Source organism: Schistocerca americana, chromosome 5, assembly GCF_021461395.2.
Source record: "Schistocerca americana isolate TAMUIC-IGC-003095 chromosome 5, iqSchAmer2.1, whole genome shotgun sequence".
Classification (NCBI taxonomy): domain Eukaryota; kingdom Metazoa; phylum Arthropoda; class Insecta; order Orthoptera; family Acrididae; genus Schistocerca; species Schistocerca americana.
Genome location: NC_060123.1, coordinates 489,374,586 through 489,395,921, shown reverse-complemented (window position 1 = coordinate 489,395,921; position 21,336 = coordinate 489,374,586). Strand labels below are relative to the sequence as shown.

At 40.3% G+C, this 21,336-nt stretch overlaps 1 protein-coding gene across 1 annotated transcript in view; it reads left to right on the top strand.

Annotated features, from left to right (window-relative positions):
- The window catches only part of LOC124615750 (adenylyltransferase and sulfurtransferase MOCS3), a 217,796-nt gene that overhangs the window by 154,227 nt on the left and 42,233 nt on the right, over nt 1-21,336 (top strand). Inside the window, exon 6 of the mRNA XM_047143837.1 lies at nt 13,417-13,718. Coding sequence (XP_046999793.1) covers nt 13,417-13,718 — 302 coding nt within the window. The remainder of the gene's footprint in view (nt 1-13,416; nt 13,719-21,336) is intronic.

Below are 21,336 nucleotides of genomic sequence, written 5' to 3'. Positions count from 1 at the left end.
GATCTATGGCGGAGGATTTTTCTCTTCAGTGGCCTCACCTCAAAGGAAGGTCGCACCTTTTATTTTTCCAGGTTGTGGCGGCTAGGTGATCGGATGGAGCTTCTAAACAGCAATGGAGACCTGGATCAGTGTGTTGGAGAGCGTCCTCTCCAGCGCCTAGCTTGTGGCAATGGTGTCCTGTACCCACATCTTCTTGTTCATCTTTGTCATCCCGTTGGCTAAGATCACTCTGCTGTCTTCTTGCACAGGCATTATCAAATATCCGCTGTATTTCTCGACAATAGTGCACCACATGTCCCGGTCATCCGCAGTGGAAACATACTGGTTGTTTGTCCTGGATCCTCCAGATGTCAGTATTCCTTGGTGCCCAAACAGCTTCTTCATGTGGCATTGTAGGAATGTAACTTCACATGGGTCTCGACTTTTTCACTGTTTTAAAGGGAAATGAAGGATGAGAGATTGGGTTCAATGTCTGTTCCACTTCCTCCCTTATGACCTCGTGAAGCGTCTCAGTTTTTTGCTCACCGTCCAATCCAAGTGCCTTCTGAACTTCCTCTCTCACTATCTGATGAAAAACACTTGTGAAATCATTATTATGAAGATGCTGGCCATGAAAGTTTACATGTTATGACTTGTGAAATCAGTTCCTTCCTCCATCACAGACATCGATACGACATTTGGAAGCTGTTCAAACTTCTTGCGTGTAATTCTTTTTTGATGCAGTGTCTCGATATACTGACACCATTTTATGAAGTTGAAGTTGTCTGCTGTTGAAACCTCCTTCAGGAGTAGGGCTTGATACATGTCCTCAGCAACACTCTTCATGAGATGTGCAACCTTATCTTCCTCCTTCATTCTAGGATCCCCTATTTTACACAGCTCCAAGACGTCTTGAATGTAGGATGCTGTAGTTTCTCCTGGACGCTGTACCCTACACTTTATCTTCAGCCTTGCACTTCTGTCATTGTGTGTCACCGAAATACTTACGCAGTCCCGCCTGGAATACTTCCCAACTTGTGAACTTCTCCTCGTTGTTCTCATACCATTGCTTGGCAGTGCCCTCCAAGTAGAAAAATATGTTAGCCAAACACACGGTGTCATTCCATTTGTTAAATTTGGCTATACACTCGGATACCTTCAGCCACTTGTTTGGATCTTGGCCATCATCTCCAGAGAACCCGGAAGGATGTCTATGTGGTGGCATACAGTTCCTGTCATTGTAACATCCTTTTCTCCTTCTGTCTCCGGTAGATTGCGATCTGTTGAATATGGCTCAAACTTGGGTTTCTCGCTGTAGTGGCGTAGCAAGACAGCCACGCCACTCGGAGGTAGCCAAAAGGCACGCGTTAAGCTCACGCAGATTTGCGTGTGGTCTGGAACAGGACAATGACTTGAGAATTGCAATAAAGTACGAAAGTCTTGTAATATTTAACTTTAATCCATTATCGTAGAACATCGCTCTTGATGATACATGCTTCACAATATTAATTATCAAAGGCTACGACGCCTTGCTAGGTCGTAGCAAATGTAGCTGAAGGCTATGCTAACTATCGTCTTGGCAAATGAGAGCGTAATTGTCAGTGATCCCCTTCTGGCAAAGTCGTCTGTACAACTGGGGCGAGTGCTAGTATGTCTCTCTAGACCTGCCGTGTGGTAGCTCTCGGTCTGCAATCACTGACAGTGGCAACACGCGGGTCCGCCGTATACTAACGGACCGTGGCCGATTTAAAGGCTACAACCTAGCAAGTGTGGTGTCTGGCGGTGACACCACACTCGCCACGTAAACGGCGGCTCTGTCGTGGCCTGATGGGAGCCACTCTGTCATCAATAATGTGCACTATCACAAGTTCCAATACCCAGTGTCCCCACCAGAAAAATGTCACGTAGAAGAAGGTGTAATTAGATGAATGACGAACACTCACTTAACTTAACGAAGGTTTATTCAGCACTTGCACATACAAGAGTGCAGAGCGAACTGGCTCCAGCCAGAACACTTACAGTTTATATACAGCTACAGAACATTCCAGTACAATGATTCTTGACATTTGTGGATACTTCTAGATTGAATGTACTCGAATCAAATATAGAAATTAAAATTTTACAGTTCAGGTGAGTTGTGAACTCACGAGCCTCCATGCAACAATCTAGTATCATAACCACTACACCACAGGGACTGTGCTTCTCAGCTTCTTTTGCGACAATATAGTATAGCGAGTGTACCACTCTGCTGTAAGGGTGCCATGGATGACCATGAAAAGGATCATATCCTACACACCGTTTTGTTGCCCTTGATGGCAAGTCGTCCAAGGCTTACAGTTCAGCAAGATAATGCCTGCCAGCACATGGTGAGAGTTTATATTGCTTGTCTTTGTGCTTGCAAAAACCTACCTTGGCCAGAAAAATTGCTGGATCTCTCCCAAACTGAGAACATTTGGAACATTATCCCTCCAATCAGCTCGGGGTTTTGACTATCTAATGCTCCATTGCATAGAATTTGGCACAATATCTCTCAGAAGGACATCCAACAACTCCATCAATCAATGCCAAACCGAATAACTGCTTACATAAGGGCCAGGTGTGGACCAACACATTGTTGAGTTGCTCATTGTGTGAAGTGCGTTCTCCTGAATAAATCATCCAGCTGTAGCCACAAACTTCCTGAGATTCCTAACCATGATAGCAGAGACCTTAATAACAAAGAGAATTGTGTCAAGATTAGTGGTTTTCTCTTAAAAAGGAAAGAAACAAAGAAAGGTTGTGAGTACTTCACGATTCCATAGCTCCGGGATTTGGTGAAGGGAAGTGGAGCCAAATCCAAATGGTAGTTTAAGAATTCCCGTAATGTTACCAGGTCGTGATTGGTTCAAAAAGGGTGTAGATCATAAGTGCAGGGTGTATGAAACTATTTAAGATGAAGTCCATTGTGTACATGTAGGCTGTCTTTGGTAATGTGGGTGATGAGAAAATGATTCAGTTGAGGGGAGTGAGTAAATAAAAACAGATTCTTTCCAAGTTCAGTATGGTTAAACTTTATCTGAGAACTGAGACTGAGGCCTTTTGACAGAGCAGAACCTTCTACAATAGTCAAAGTTTTTTCCAAGATAGATTAACAATGATGCTGGTACTTTTGAGAGTGTGTTCAGGCATAGTGTGTTTTATAGGACATGAAGGAAGTTTCTGGGGATGTGCAAGTTGCCATAGCCCAGCAACATCAAGAGTTGGGAGCTATGTCATGTCCACAAGGCAAGTGCATGGGAGTGAAGGGCTCTTTGGTGGGGAAGTGGTAGTGCCAGGCAGGAGTAGCTTAGATATCTTCCTCAGATGTTATTGAGAATGTTGCTCCAGCTGTTGGAAGGCAAGGGTCTTGGTCTCAGAGATGAGATGCAGTAAATTATTGTCACAAAGTTGAAGGATGTTGCGAAAGGAGTAACTTTTATTTTGTGACAAAGATTTCATGTATATTATCTATTAGATATAGCTAACACTTGGTTCAAGAATCATAAAAGAAGGCTGTATACATGGAAGAAGCCTGGAGATACTAAAAGGTATCAGATAGATTATATAATGGTAAGACAGAGATTTAGGAACCAGGTTTTAAATTGTAAGACATTTCCAGGGGCAGATGTGGACTCTGACCACAATCTATTGGTTATGACCTGTAGATTAAAACTGAAGAAACTGCAAAAAGGTGGGAATTTAAGAAGATGGGACCTGGATAAACTGAAAGAACCAGAGGTTGTACTGAGTTTCAGGGAGAGCATAAGGGAACAATTGACAGGAATGGGGGAAAGAAATACAGTAGAAGAAGAATGGGTAGCTTTGAGGGATGACGTAGTGAAGGCAGAAGAGGATCAAGTAGGTGAAAAGACGAGGGCCAGTAGAAATCCTTGGGTAACAGAAGAAATATTGAATTTAATTGATGAAAGGAGAAAATATAAAAATGCAGTAAATGAAGCGGGTAAAAAGGAATACAAACGTCTCAAAAATGAGATCGACAGGAAGTGCAAAATGGTTAAGCAGGGATGGCTAGAGGACAAATGTAAGGATGTAGAGGCTTATCTTAATAGGGGTAAAATAGATACTGCCTACAGGAAAATTAATGAGACCTTTGGAGAAAGGAGAACCACTTGCATGAATATCAAGAGCTTTGATGGAAACCCAGTTCTAAGCAAAGAAGGGAAAGCAGAAAGGTGGAAGGAGTATATAGAGGGTCTATACAAGGGCGATGTACTTGAGGACAGTATTATGGAAATGGAAGAGGATGTAGATGAAGATGAAATGGGAGATATGATACTGCGTGAAGAGTTTGACAGAGCACTGAAAGACCTGAGTCGAAACAAGGCTCCGGGAGTAGACAACATTCCATTAGAACTTCTGACAGCCTTGGGAGAACCAGTCCTCACAAAACTCTACCATCTGGTGAGCACGATGTATGAGACAGGCGAAGTACCCTCAGACTTCAAGAAGAATATAATAATTCCAATCCCAAAGTCAGCAGGTGTTGACAGATGTGAAAATCACTGAACTATCAGTTTAATAAGTCACAGCTGCAAAATACTAACGCGAATTCTTTACAGACGAATGGAAAAACTAGTTGAAGCCAACCTCGGGGAAGATCAGTTTGGATTCCGTAGAAATATTGGAACACGTGAGGCAATACTGACCCTATGACTTATCTTAGAAGCTAGATTAAGGAAGGGCAAACCTACGTTTCTAGCATTTGTAGACTTAGAGAAAGCTTTTGACAATGTTGACTGGAATACTCTCTTTCAAATTCTAAAGGTGGCAGGGGTAAAATACAGGGAGCGAAAGGCTATTTACAATTTGTACAGAAACCAGATGGCAGTTATAAGAGTTGAGGGACATGAAAGGGAAGCAGTGGTTGGGAAGGGAGTGAGACAGGGTTGTAGTCTCTCCCCGATGTTATTCAATGTGTATATTGAGCAAGCAGTGAAGGAAACAAAAGAAAAATTCGGAGTGGGTATTAAAATCCATGGAGAAGAAATAAACACTTTGAGGTTCGCCGATGACATTGTAATTCTGTCAGAGACAGCAAAGGACCTGGAAGAGCAGTTGAACGGAATGGATAGTGTCTTGAAAGGAGGATATAAGATGAACATCAACAAAAGCAAAACGAGGATAATGGAATGTAGTCGAATTAAGTCGAGTGATTCTGAGGGAATTAGATTAGGAAATGAGACACTTAAAGTAGTAAAGGAGTTTTGCTATTTGGGGAGCAAAATAACTGATGATGGTCGAAGTAGAGAGGATATAAAATGTAGACTGGCAATGGCAAGGAAAGCGTTTCTGAAGAAGAGAAATTTGTTAACATCAAGTATAGATTTAAGTGTCAGGAAGTCGTTCCTGAAAGTATTCGTTTGGAGTGTATCCATGTATGGAAGTGAAACATGGACGATAAATAGTTTGGACAAGAAGAGAATAGAAACTTTCGAAATGTGGTGCTACAGAAGAATTCTGCAAGATTAGATGGGTAGATCACATAACTAATGAGGAAGTATTGAATAGGATTGGGGAGAAGAGAAGTTTGTGGCACAACTTGACCAGAAGAAGGGATCGGGTGGTAGGACATGTTCTGAGGCATCGAGGGATCACCAATTTAGTATTGGAGGGCAGCGTGGAGGGTAAAAATCGTAGAGGGAGACCAAGAGATGAATACGCTAAGCAGATTCAGAAGGATGTGGGTTGCAGTGGGTACTGGGAGATGAAGAAGCTTGCACAGGATAGAGTAGCATGGAGAGCTGCATCAAACCAGTCTCAGGACTGAAGACCACAACAACAACATCTATTAGATTGAAATCGTTGCCGTCCAACAGCTGAAATAACATTCTCAGGGTTCAGTGTTAAAAAAATTATTCCTGTGCAGCATTGACACTTGTTGACTGGGGAAAAACAGCAAGCACTGCAGAATTGAGCCTAATATTTTCTCTCTGTATAGTGTTACCGCGGAGGGATTCACATCACCTTATGTAGGCACTCAACAGGAAATAATAATTTTCTAGATATGAAATATAATCAAGCAGATACTTAACAAGACAGAAAGACATAAAACATGTAACAACACTTTCTTTGAATATTATCAAGAAAAGTGACACAGTGCTAAGACACTGGACTTGTATTCGAGAATTGGTGGTTGAAATCCCTGTCTGGACATCCAGATTTAGGTTTTTCATGATTTCCCCAAATTAAGGCAAATGCAGAAATGATTCCTGTGTAAGGTCATTCTTTATTTATCCCAACTTTGTTTGTAATGACATCATTGTTGATGGGATGTCAAATCCCATCTTCCTTCCTGCCTTGAATATTTCCACTGCTAATTGGAGACATTCATTAATATTGAACTCCATTTGACACTAACTCAGTTATATAGACTGTTCAAAAGAATTAGGGGAACATGTTTATCAATGTCCTGTATGTTAAAACTATTTTGATACAGAAGGTGCTTGTGATCTTATTTCATGGCTTCAGATATTCTCTTTCAGTGTAGGCAGTGATTAAAATCGTTCACCATGTATTGGCTGTGTTATGCAATACAGTGTCACATGACCCCTCAAAAGGATGTGACTGTCAATGTCCCAGTGTTTTCTAGTGAGGTACACAGATGGCAGTTGTCATTTGCGGACATTGTATTTAACCAAGGACATGCAATGCAACATCTTCTTGCAGTGCAAGTTGCAATGGTGGTCTGTTCGATCAAAAAAGAATAGGCTTTCAGTTGTGTTGCTGCAGATGCCAGTGCCTCTCCATGTGTCAGCCTTAGGTTGTGGACAAGGGAAGGCAGGTCAGTACACATGGCGAGTTGGACAAGATCATCGACGCATTAAAACCCCAGCTGAAGACCAATATCCTGCCATCTCTGCATTGTGGTGTCACTTGGATACAGCCAGAGCACTGCAAGATGATCTCGTAAGGATCACTGGAGCCACTGTGTCCAATCAGATTGTAACGAACAGGATGCGAGAAAGGACCTTATGACCCTGTTCAAGTACCCTGCTTGACATGGCAACATCTTGCAGCTTGCCTTCAGTTCTGAAGCTCCTATGTTAACTGGCAACTTCGTCACTGGTGAAATGTGTTATTCACAGACAAGTTCGGGTATCCTTGGACGCGAGTTGATTCCGTGTTCATGTGCAGAGACCCTTGGTGAGTGGTACCTACCAAATGTTATCCAGGAAATATACAAGTTTCCATGGTTCTCTGATACTGAGGGGAGGCTTGATTGTTGACAGCCATACAGATCTTGCCATTGTCCATGGTTGCCTTACAACCACACAGTACATCGAACAGACCCTGTTGGACTATTTATTAGCTGCTGTTTAAGGTGGTAGTCATGAATTCCTTCTAATGCCAGGGCCTATAAGATATGCAGCAGCATAGATGTCTTGCAAAGCCTGGACACTAAAGTAATGGAATGGCTGGTAGTGATTCTCGACCTAAACCTCATGTTGCATATGTGAGACACGCTTGACAGACGTGATCATGGTCATCCTGTTCCACACAGACTTCCCAAGAAATCTCATGAAGAATGGGAATGGATATCACAGGTTGACTTCCATTATCTGGAGCATCCCACATAGGTGTCAGGCAGACATAAATGTTCACAGAGGACATACATGTTGCTGAAGCTCTCAAAGTCCAGTGAAAAGCACCCAGGATGATGGGATGAATGATTGATGCCACTTTGTTTTCAACACGTGTTAGACATTTCAATGTAAGTGATTGAGGGTGTAATGATGTTTTGTGTATTTAATTGTTGGAAGATAAAGGTATAATTTGGTAACATACTGAGTCCCCAATTATTTCTCAATAGAGTATGGCAGATACCCAAAATAATGTTCCCCTAATTCTTTTTGGCAGTGTCTTTGTTTTTAGGGTTCCATGCCTCAATTGGTAAAAACAGATCCCTTATAAGATCACTTTGTTGTCAGTCTGTCTGTCTGCCTGCCTGCCTGCCTGCCTGCCTGCCTGCCTGCCTGCCAGCCAGGCCAACTGTTTAGACCCTTTTTTTTGCAAGAACAGGTAGAGTATCAAGTTGAAACTCATGTGATGTACTAAGATCTACGGTCCCTTCGCGGAATGAAAAATTTAAGGTTTTATGTCACCCACTCGAAAGAGACTGCCATTTATGTCACATATTTCAATACTTAACAAACTCGTTCCTCAAATTCTATAGGGTACATCCTGGTGATGTAGGATCATGAAATATGACAAGAAGCAAGGTTTCACAGTACAAGTAAAAGAAAAAAACTGAAAATTGTTAACTTGTAATTCTATCACATCAAAAAAATATTTTTGTGTCATTTTTGTCTCTCTGCCTGTCTATCCATCTGTCTCTCTGTTAAGACCTCATTTTCTCAGAATGGGTAGAGATATTTAAAAGAAATTTGTCACATGCTAAGGTCTACGGTCCCTTGGCGGTGTAAACAAAAATTCAATTCAATCAAAATGTACAGCCATATCACACAAAAAACATTCTTTTACTCTGTGTTGTCCATCTATCCATCTGTTAAGGCCCCTATTTCTCAGGAATGGGCAGAGGTATCTAGTTGAAATTTGTGTCAGATACAAAGGCCTTTGGTCCCTTGACATTGTAAATACTTTAAGCATCTAAGTCAATGAAGTCAAAAGATACGGATATATATGTCACATATTTTGATACTCACATAATGACTCATCTAAACCGTTAGATGAGCTATCTACATACATGTTGGGTCTGAAGTGCATGCCTGGAAACCAAGAAGTTACAGGATTAAATCTCGATTTAAACATGGGTTTTTCAGCCTTTATTTTAATCTATCCTTCACCTCTCATTGATGTAAGGAATCACCAGAAACATGTGGTTCAGTTTCCACATTAAACTGTAGGTCTTCTTTCCTCAGTTGGATAACTAGAGTAGAGTTAGGAACATGCAAGTCGCTGAAGTGCTGTCCTGTAGAAAGACTTGCACCAGGCCATTAAGCCACATGAAATAATAATAATAATAACAACTATTATTATCATCATTATTATTATCTATGTACATGGTTAAGTTTGTATGGAACCCTAAAGAGTCTTAAACACACTTGTCTGGATTTTTGTTATTTATAAAGAGAAATTACTGATGATTTAGAAATAATTAACATGATAGTGATAGTTTATTCAAGTGTCCTAGAAGTTGATTATGGCAGCATACCTGAATAAAATCTTAACTGAATGTCCAAGTTGTACCATTTCAAATAGAATTCTCAAGCTACTGACATCTGTCTTCGCCATTATGTTTAATAGAAAAGCTACTGATTGTCGGGGCTGTTATGAGTCTTGTCTATACAAGCAGTGTCAGCAACTTTCATGATACAAAAATTGAAGGCGAACGGCGGAGAAAGGAAAGGGAAGGGATTATTGATGTCACCTGCATCAGGTATTTACACAGAATCAGTGGCGATGAGTGAAAATGTATGCCAGACTGGGATTTGAACCTGGAATCTCCTGCTTACTAGGCAGTTGCCTTAACCACTGCACCACCTAGGCACAGTGTTGTATCACAACTGCACAGACTATTGTGTACACCTCTCGGCCAACCCACACTCCCACCTAAAGCCATCCATCTGCAGTCCCTGTCCACATTCACCATGCTCGCTGTTTTGAGACTCCCACAGGAGGTCAGATGTAATCTTGCATCCTCACTGAAGAAGGTGGATTTGTTGCCCATTGAGGAAAATCAATTATGTGAATACATGGTGTCTGTTCTTTAGGACGTACCTCTCTGTCTGTTGGTCGTGGTTTTACTGCAATGCGCACACACACACACACACACACACACACACACACACACACACACACACACAAGTTTACAGCAAGCCAGTCACAGTAATTTACTATTGAATAAAAGGTGAGGGTGCATACAAGGAAACAATATATCAGCTGTGCTGCAATTATTGTACAGAATTATCTGAGGACGTGACAGCTAATCACCCATCTACCCACCTGCTGCAAGCCAATCATAGTCATATTCTATTGATTAAAAGTTAGGGATGCATTTGAAAGAAACCATACCATATACTACCTGTGCTGCAGTTACTGTTCAGCATTCTTTGTCGAAATGGCAGCTAACCAGTTGTCTACCCACATGAAAACAGCTCAGCTGCTGTTAACTGGAAACAGTCACTAAGTTGTTAAACATGCTGCACACTACAACACCATTTCCCGCAACCACAGCACCAGCACCTATAATTTGTACCTCGGGCAATTCCAACCCCAGAGCCTGTACCAATTTACAGTCATGCCATTGCCACTGAGTCAGCTGGCCTCATCCCATGCCTCACTACATTTAATTCCTCATTATTTCAATTTCTTTCAGCTCATGTTTTGTCCCCTCCCTGCTGTAACATTGATTTCCCTGGCCTAATCCTCCACTAAAACCCATCTTCATCTGCCCCTCTCTACTCTCTTTTCCTTGCCCTTTCCTATACTGCCATTTTGCACCCCCAGTCTCCTCCATCCTGAACTGTATTCCTCTTTCCTCCCTGTTTCCACCTCTTTATCTCCATACTTCATGTCTCTCCCTCTCCCTCCCCCCCCCCCACCTCCCCCCCCCCCCCCTCTCTCTCTCTCTCTCTCTCTCTCTCTCTCTCTCTCTCTGAGTGTGAGGTGTGAGAGGGAGAGAGAGAGTAACCTCTTTTATTTAATGTTTGTTTTTAAAGAAATTGTATTTCTTGCTGACCTTTCCTTTTGACCTGCTGCTTACATCATGTTACATCAATTAATACAATTTTTGATTGATGAGACATGTATTCTGCTCAAGAAGTTGAGAATACTTGTCAGCTATGTTATGTCAGTGTGTTAGTAACCTACAGCTTCAAGTCTTATAGTAATATGTTACTGTTTTGTTATATTATGACTAAGTTAGAATTATGATATAATCTGTGTTAATCTAATTTCTTACACTTTCCTGGCGATTTTGTGACATCTCATTGAATCAGGTGTACTGCTGGTAGTCTGCGTTTTTCTAACACAATATTGCGACGTTGTACCTCAGCGCCTTCATCAGGTGCTTCCTGTGACTGAACGACAGGCTGACCATGTCCCGTCTGGATGGTGTCTGGTGTTCCCTACGCCATCCGCTCCCACTGTGACCGTGTCAGTTGGTCACCAGATGTTCTGTCTTCCGTCCACGCCCGCTTACGCTGTTTTCCCCAGTGGCGGCCATTTCATGGCGTACCCTACCAGGTCGGCACCTGCCAGGCATGTCCCTGGCACTGTCGACAGGGTGCGTTTGCTGTTGGTGAGCGTTCCGACTTTCTCCAGCGCCCCTGTCATTCTCCTGGTCTTGTGTTTTCTTCCGTTGTTTTTGTAATAGGTCCAAAGCTGGGTTCCACGCCATACTGAGTTGGTATCGAGCTTCCCGGTTTATCAAGTTCTCTATCATCTTGATTTCGATCAATTCAGTGATGAAGCTATCCCAAAATTTGGGGTTCTGAGATAAAATCCTGGTCTTATCATAATTCATGGTGTACTCAAGTTCCAAGCAGTGTTCTACTATTGCTGATTTAGTAGCTTGTTGAAGCTTGCTATGCCTTTGATGCTCTTTACATCTTATATCAACGGTCCTGGTGGTCTGGCCAATGTAAGAAATACCACATTCACATGGTATATCGTAAATACCAGGTTTCCTCAATCCCAGATCATCCTTAACCATTCCAAGAAGTGCCCTGATCTTGTTCAGTGGGCAGAACACACTCTTGATATTGTGCTTTTTCAGTATTCTGCTTATCTTAGCAGATATAGGTCCTGCGTACGGTAGAAAGGCTACCCTCCTGGTCTCGTCTTGTTCATCTCCCTCAGTATCAGGTTGTCTGGAGAGGTGTAGCACCTTGTGGATGTCCCTTGTTGAGTATCCGTTGTCTGCGAACACTTGCTGTAGGTGTTCTAACTCTGCTGCCGAGCTGTCTGAGTCAGAAAGTATTTTGGCTCGGTGAACACGTGTTCTCAGCACCCCATTCTCCTGTGCCAGATGATGGCAGCTGTCAGCCTGTAGGTATAAGTCAGTGTGTGTAGGTTTTCTATACACACTATGGCCTAATGTGCTGTCTGTCTTCCTTTTCACCAGGACATCCAGGAAAGGAAGTTGACCATTATTTTCTAGTTCCATTGTGAACGTAATGCTGTGGTGTCTCGAGTTCAGATGGTCAAGAAACTCATGCAGTTTTTCCCGAACTTGTGACCAGATGGCAAACGTGTCATCAATGTACCTATAGAAACAGGTCAGCTTGTAGGCAGCGGTTGTAAGTGCCTCATCCTCAAATCTCTAATTAATCTATGTAAATGGTTTATGTGACAATAATAATTTTTAACATTAAACACCTAGTGTTAATCACACTGGACTCGCATTCGGGAGGACGACGGTTCAATCCCGTCTCCGGCCATCCTGATTTAGGTTTTCCGTGATTTCCCTAAATCGTTTCAGGCAAATGCCGGGATGGTTCCTTTGAAAGGGCACGGCCGATTTCCTTCCCAATCCTTCCCTAACCCGAGCTTGCGCTCCGTCTCTAATGACCTCGTTGTCGACGGGACGTTAAACACTAACCACCACCACCGCCTAGTGTTAATGCATCAAATTACTATGTTTATGCAACCATGCTTCTTCCATGCAAAGGGTGTGGAAAGGTACAGTTGTTTTGTCGTCTAGCACTTAGTTTCAGCCTCTAGCAAAGTGACACAGATCCTGTCTCTATCCCTTGGGGCCATTGTGTTGAAAAGAAGAGGATTTGTATATCTGGCACAGAGCCACAAATCTCCATCGACACCTTCTCTTGTCACAGTGCTCTCCTTCATTGTCATTTCACCCCAAGCTACCTCTCTATCCGGCCATGATCCCCAATCTCTTTAGGCTTTGGTGATGGAATCCTGATTTTGCCACTGCTCTTAACATTCAAAATTGAAAGTTTAACAAATAATGTAATTCTCTGGACTCTTACACTAACCATTAATCAACTGTAGGGGAGTGCTTGTGTTTTCTCATCTTGTTAGTTGTTTCTATCTTAGAACTTCCATTGTCCTACTGTCTTCATTATAGATGTATGTCTTATGGTGTACAATGCATTACTTTTTGTTTGGGAAGATGTTTTGATTGGCTTGGATGCAGCGGTGTAAGTTAACAGTAATACTCAAAACTGATACTCACCTTGACTAGTTTCCATAATCCCACTTGAGTGTTGCTACTAAAGTCAATACAGATAGTTTCTGTCTTTCTGGGTAGTATCACATTTTTAGAATGAATTAAGTGATGAGATGGAGTTTGATTTTCTATTGCTCAGTTTTTAAGTCTTATCTGCTACTGTAATTATGATTGTGCTATCAATATTTTCTCTGATGGTAAGGATTATAAGAAAATATATTTAAAGTTTTTTTTTCTTTCCATAGGCTAAATAGTGGGGTACAAGTAACTCCCTACCACATACAGCTGGACAGTCAGAATGCTCTGGAAATAGTAAAAAAGTATGATATAGTTGTGGATGCCACAGATAATGTTGCTACACGATATCTTCTTAATGATGCATGTGTCAAAGCAGGAAGACCACTTGTGTCAGGCAGTGCTTTACAGTTTGAAGGGCAGCTTACTGTTTATAACTATGAAGATGGGCCTTGTTATCGCTGCTTATTTCCTGTGCCACCACCACCAGAAACTGTTACAAATTGTGGAGACGGTGGAGTCTTAGGAGCAGGTTGTATGCATATAATCTACATTTGATTGAAGATTTGTATCCAAAGACCTGTCAGATAAAGTAACATAATATGTTAAGCAGCTAAATGATCAAAAATTGTGCCTTTTCTGCATTTCAATGTGTTATGGACTAATTTATGCCCATAATTTAGGGCACAAAAAATTTTTGGTAATTATAGTACATATGGGTAATCACAAAGTTTTAATTATCATGTAAAATAGTTATTAATTATTTTTTGTTTCCTTTCATGTACAAGTCTGCAGTCCTGACACACATCAAAATCCCAATACCATACTACCGTACCATGCTGCTAGTGGAGACAAACAAAAATGGTACAGCACTGTGATAAAGTGGAGTACTTTGCAACCCGTAGAAGTGTACAGTGACAGTGCACCATCATATGTCAAAGTGGAGATAGGTGACATGCAAGCATCCAGTCTGATCAAACAAGTATGAACAATGTTGAACTAAATGGAAGACGATCTCTCTTTGAAGAAACAGGAATTGCAAGATAAGCAGGGGCTCAGCACACCAGAATTGATAAGATAGTGAAAAAAGTGAGAAAGGTGTCAACAACTTGCCAGCCACTTTAAATGAAGGGTTCCATGACTGCTTACACCCACTAAAAATGCCCAATAAACCAAGGCAGCAGCAGAATTATTGCAGCTGTGTCAGGCCGGTCCAGGTGGCTTCTTTAGCCACCTAATCACCATGGACAGGTGTTGGGTGTGTCACTATGAGCCTCACAACAAAGGAGTGGAAACATGTGGATTCACCTGTGCCAAAAAAGGCAAAGACCCAATCATTATCACGAAAGCTGATACTGAGCAATCTTTTCGAATTATCATGGTGTAATGTTAATGGATTATGCTTGCAGGAGACATACCATCACAGGAGCATATTACTGAAATCTCCTGACAAGGTTATGGAAAACTGACAGGGCAAAGTGTCATGGGAAGCTGCCTTAGAGGGTGTTTTTTGTTCTATGGCAATGTTCCACCTCATTCTACACCAGACCCAGTACATCCCACACCTATCCCCTTGTATTCTCTAGATTTCTTCCTCCTCCCTCATGTGAAAAGACCATTGCATAGCAGACATTTTCAGAACAACAGTTAGGCAACTTTTGACAAGATGGATTGTTTTCTGAACAGTGAAAATGCAGATTGCTACAACAGAAATATCCACCAAGTAATCCACAGTTAGGAAAAACGTGTTGAAGTGTGACTATATGTAGGAGTAACATTATCACTGTGTCAGGGTCACACATTGATTTTTTTGTTGTGGTAATTAAAACTTTGTGATTACAGCACATACCATTGCAACATGTGTAACAAACCACAAATTTTATGGTAGCCATTAGTCCCGTATATCTCAAGTAATGCTAACCCTATTGTTTTAAAGCCTGAGATGTTCTACCAAAATTTTGTTGACTTCCAGCCATACTTAAATCATGTTTTTCTGTGTTTAGATTCTGAAGTGTACATTAAAAAACATAAAGAAGACTTCTGTTTAGTGATTAAAAATTCCTATTTAAAGTTCACCAGCTGCACAAATAATGGCCATTATGGACAAAGTGCTGGAAAACTTGCATGTGGAAGTCACATCACAAGCCCATTAAAATGCCTGAAAAGTTTTAAAAATTAATTTTGTTGCTATGGAAGCTTCATATACTTGAAAGATAGATGGAGATGTAGACATTAATATCTGTATGAAATAGTGCTGAGGAAAATGTTCCATGCTTAATGAATGCTACAAATTTCAGTTCTAATCAGACTAGTAGATTGCACTTGGGGAATGTTTTCTGAAAAAACAGAGATTTCAGCCAGGAAAACAATATTTGCTGATCTTTGAGATTGTACCAGAAAGAATGCAAACAGGAACAGGACACATTATAAAACCTTTATAAGCCATTTGAACACAGAACAGTTCTTAAACTGTTCTATATGTTGTGTGAGGAGGAGATATTTCACCAGGACAATGTTTCAGTCAAACTGCAGTGGCCAAATGCCATGACCTGCAGTAAAAATCATTGCTTCATGTAACTTGTCCTCCCTATCTGCTCAGTCAAGGATTACTTTTCCTACTCCCTCATGAGTTGAACAGATTCATTGGACAAATTGAATACCAATTCTTCTGAAACTGGTACTGTGTAGGCTTTAGTGGTGGTAAATGGACAACTGTGCAAACTGCCACAAAACTGTCAAAAACTGCACTCAGAGGAATGTCAACATTGTACATTTGGGAAGTGATGCTGCTGGAAGACGAGCTGAGAAGTAATGCTATTGGATGAAGAGCAGTGTATCCTGAAACTGATGCCCTGTGAAGTTACAGAGAAAGATACAGCCATAACCTCTATAAACATTGTGGTGTGCTAGTGAGAAAAATCAAGCAAATCATCGAAAACCGCTGAGTCTTCTGCTTGTTCAATAAAATGTGGACATTACTGGGGTGTGTCAAAGGTGACAGCTTACAAAAGTTCACATGCCAATGTGACGAGACATATTGGACAAACAATGTGCGCCATCAAAGCTCAATGCATAGAACACCAGCAGCACACTAGGTTGATGTATCCTAACAAATCAGGAGTCACAGGAAACATCTTATCCCAGACACATGTGATGGAATATTAACACATAAGGATGTTACTACAATCATGAAAATATTGTGTTGGAATCCTTAGAGAAGCTATCAAAATATGTTCCAGGCAAAATCTTATCAACTGGAACTGCAGCTATTGTCTCAACAGGGCTTGGAACCAGGGCAGCCAGGGTGCCTACGTTCACACTGCTGCATCCGGGGCACCCTACTGGATGTCATCAGCCATAGTCACCTCTTTGGGTACCAGTGCATGTTCTCAGGCTAGGACTGCATGCAAAGCTGTCCGTGGGTAAGGGGATGTAAGTTGACCTTGTGCCGCCAGGTGGTCAGTTCTGTAGTCCACATGACACCAACAATATGTATGACTGCTGAAGTATTGTGTCCACTAGACACTATATGTTGGCACTTCATCTGTACACTGTTTCAATTTTTGGGAAGTAATTACAGAATGCATAGAGTTATGGTGTAAACAGTGCTGTACTACAGCTTGAACAAAGCCAAGCCATGAATATTAAAGAAAATGCATTTAATGCTTTCCATAAAACCATAAGAAGCCTTGGTAATAAAAAGGATTAACTTCTCATAGTTTTACAGGAAAATTAATTGGACACATTGGAATGTCAGCAATGAGTTGTGTGTATCAGAATATCAAATGAAAATCACTGAAATTGGAGAGTTAATATTACTACTCTAAAACCAAGAAGAAGAAATGGTGAAGGAGAGGCTGTATATGCAAAAAAAAAGATTCGTAGGTGCTTTACCCTAATACGTTAGATGGCTCTTTGAATACTGCACTGAAATTGGTGATCAGGACACACAAGCGTATAGAACTGTCTATTTTTGGCTTCATATAGCATCAGTGACATTTTCTATAAGGATACGTGAACTAACCTGGAGCATCATCATTTGCCGGTATTTTAATATTGATTTTCTATCATACAGTACCAATAAAGGACACACACAGTTTTTGATTCCAGCTTTTAACCATTTGCAACAGTAAAATTTCCTATGAGAATTGAAGGACATAGTGCAACAGCTATTGACAGAATGTTTTTAGACCCAGTAATCTTCTTTGATGTAGATGTAAACCAGTACTTATTGATTTATCTGCCCATGACAGTTAAATGTTAACAATAAAAATATCCTAATCAGTTAGCTACAGATAATAGAAGAAAATTCGTGTGTCATAGGATCATAAGCAATGCTTCAATCGCATTGATTAGGTATAAACTACAGGAAGAACATCAGGGATCCATACCAGATAGGGTTGATAGAAGGGATAGAGAAGATCCAACGGAGGGCAGCACGTTTCATTACAGGATCATTTAATAATCACGAAAGCGTTATGGGGATGGTAGATAAACTCCAGTGGAAGACTCTGCAACAGAGACGCTCAGTTGCTCGGTACGGGCTTTTGTTGAAGTTTCGAGAACATACCTTCACCTAGAAGTCAAGCAGTATATTGCTCCCTCCTACGTATATCTCGCGAAGAGACCATGAGGATAAAATCAGAGAGATTAGAGCCCATACAGAGGCATACTGACAATCTTTCTTTCCACGAACAATACGAGACTGGAATAGAAGGCAGAACCAATATAGGTACTCAAAGTACCCTCCGCCACACACCGTCAGGTGGCTTGCGGAATATGGACGTAGATGTACATGTATAAAGGAGAAAGCTAGATGGAAAACTCAACTCTTTTATAAACATATTCCTATTTCACCGTGTCTTGTTTCTTCCTAAAACAAACAAAATTAACCACAGTTACAAAGATTGGATAATTTCTGGTGTTTAAGTATTGTGTGCTAGGATGGAAAAGTTAATTATGTTGTACATAGAACATATTAACAATAAATGTTATGATGTGGAATATGTCAGCTGAACATAAGCAGGAATACGTATTTGAGATGATGAAAAAATATTTATTTAGCTACATGCTGAACATTTACAGTTTTTTCTATATCAGTGGCTAAATATTTCTGTTCAAGAATTCCTCTATGATGTTTAAAGAGTTGTTAAAGAGAAACGTCTTTAGTCTACATTTGAAAACACTTCTGATATCTGCTTACCTAAGTCAGAGGACAAATGGTTGTTAAGTGCTGAAACTCCATTACCACCAGTATTGTAAAATACTACTGTCAAAAAAATTGGAGCATATTATATGTTAAAAAATAAAACATTCAAGAAATAAGTCTAAAACATTTTGGACATCATTAAGCTAGAAATAAATAAAAATATTGATCCAAATTAAATTGAGCACCAGAAAAAACTGTGGTATAAACGGTGTCACATTCAAATCACTGGGCAGAAAATCCAGTTATTCCTTCCACATAGTGGCAGTAAACATTGCACCAACTTACAGCTAACCACAGAAAGATGTAAAATAATCCAACATTCTTGTTTTAGATCAGCATAGTGAGAGACACTTCTATGACAAAACATGCCAAACTGAGCTCTGTGATTATGTGATGACTCCATTTTAACATGTAATACAGCTGGACACAAGGAACCTTACACATATTATTTGATGTAGTGTAAGTCATTTCAGCTCATGTGCATTCCTGGAGCAGCTAAGTAGACACAGACACAGGTTGGAAAGTGGCTGAAATGCAGGCAGTCTTGTATCCAGGTCATAGCATACTCCTCAGTCAGATGGATGCAGGTAGGGGTGTTTAAGTAGCTTGCCTTTGTGTAGAATGTATGCAATAGAACCATCTAATGAGTAGCCGTCACTACTTGCACATGAGTGTGAAGAGGAGCACCCTCACTCCTGGGCCAGCATGATTCAATGTATGACCATAATGTCAGCTTCTGGTGTTAGCAGGTCATTTTTGCTTGAATGAAATCACATAATACCGGGTGGTGCAAATAAAAGTAGCCCATGAAAGTAAAAAGGGAATGCAGTGAAATTACAGACAGAAAGAGCTGAAATGGACTTACCATTTATTTACAATGAAAAATACATTTGTCAGCAACTTCACAGATGATGTCTTGTAATACCTGTATTGCGTATGGATTTATTTAATATACCTCTTCAAGTGCCCCCATAGGAAAAAATCAAATGTCATTAGATCCACCAAACATGGTGACCATTAATGTTTGCTGACAGTTCGTTCCTCAATGAAGACATCATTGGGCTCATTCCAGAGGTACCTTAGATGTGTGGCATTTTGCCCATCTTGCTGGAAGAATCAGTTTTCTCTTTCATATTCAGTGAGTTGTGTACAAAATTTATCTAAAATTTCCATATATGCAACCATGTTGAGAGTATTATCAAAAAATATCAGTCTGACCCAAATGTTTCTGGTACACCACACTAAACGCTGTTTGTTTCATCGTGAAGTGGTTGCTGACTCACAGTATTAGACCTCTCCATTGCCCAGTAGCTTGTGTTCTGTGAATTCACATGACCAGAAAGATAAAACCATGCTTTGTCACCCATGCTGTAACAAAAAGGGTTTAGCAAACCATCGTTGAAGATATTCAAAAGCCACATGCCATAATCTATACATTTCTCACTGTCAACCTTCCATAATTTCTGCGCTTCCATCACATGGTATGGCTTCAAATTAAGGATTTTCAATATCTGCTGGTAACTGCTACTTACATACATCTGTTGGGCCAATATATATGTAACTTCTTTGAGCTCTGAATAATTTTTCAGCAAATGTCTGCAATTACTTCTGGTATGCAAACTGAAGGAATTCTGTGACGTTTTACAGTTTGCACAGATTCATAAGTGCACCAACTTTTATACAGACTCTGTATTACCGTCTTTGCTGGTAGTCCTCTATGCAGATACTTGACCCCAAAAATTTTGCAAGTTTTCTTAACTGAATCTGTTTTCCCATATCCTTCCACAATTTCAAGTCTTTCTTCTATCGAGTAAGTCATTTTGCGGACCACAAAGAGAAATTCTAACTTCACACATGAAATAAACTGAAATGCTGAAAGAAGAATGCTAACAATCGCACGTAAAACTGTCCACTGTTGTAACTATTTATTCTATTTCAGAAATCGAAATATTGCATTGTCATTCAAGGGGGAGGCAGGCTACTTGTAATTGCATCACCCAGTATTAGTCTTTGGGAGAGTAACACTAAATGTTAGCCATGAACCAGATGTAAGCTTGTTCAGCTATCACCTGATCTAAGTTTGAGTTTGTTGATGACTCAGTCATGGTCTATAGAGAAAGTTGCAGAAGAGTCAAAACAGTTCCAAAATCACTTTGTTTTTCTGTGCAGTGTGTATGATTTTTCTCATGTTGATCATAAAATAGTCATACAAGTCCTTGATTATGATGACTTAGTTTTCTTCACATGACATTCTTAAATAACTGCTTCACAGATTTGTTGCTGCATTAGATTTGTCAATCTTGAGTTTTTGTGTGTGCTGCATCCTTCGTACAACTAAAACACGCTTTTTTTTTTTTTTTACTCCGAACATGTTCTTGAAAAGGCATTTTTTAAATTGTTTGTATATAGAACTCCTTATATGTCTCAAACTTGTTTAAATTTCAGAAATTGTCACATGTTCATACCAGTATTGGCAACTGAATTAAGTATGTCAATCGTCTTTTGTGTTCATTGTATTATGCTTGTGTGGTGTCTAACAACTTAAAGAGCATGCTCTTACCTGTATTTCACATGTCTTCAGATTAGTGATCTTTCTATCTTTTGGCAGATTTTATATTACACAGTCTTTTTTTTTTTTTTTTTTTTTTTTGCATTACTCAGAACATTTGTTTTCCATTTAATTGACCACACCTTTGAATCCATTAAGTTTACATTAAAATGCATTTTGGAGCTCTACGTGCTGTCATTTGAATAGCACAGGGAGTTCCGTTTCCAGATCATGGAAAGCTTCCCTCAACTTTTTGGTATTTTCCTTAATATCCTCAACTCCCATTAGTTGTTTCCTCTATATTTTTATTTCTTTAGGCCTCTTCTTGCCCTTAATAATTTATAAAATTTTTGCTAACACGACATTGTTCATTTACCATTGACGATTAGAGAC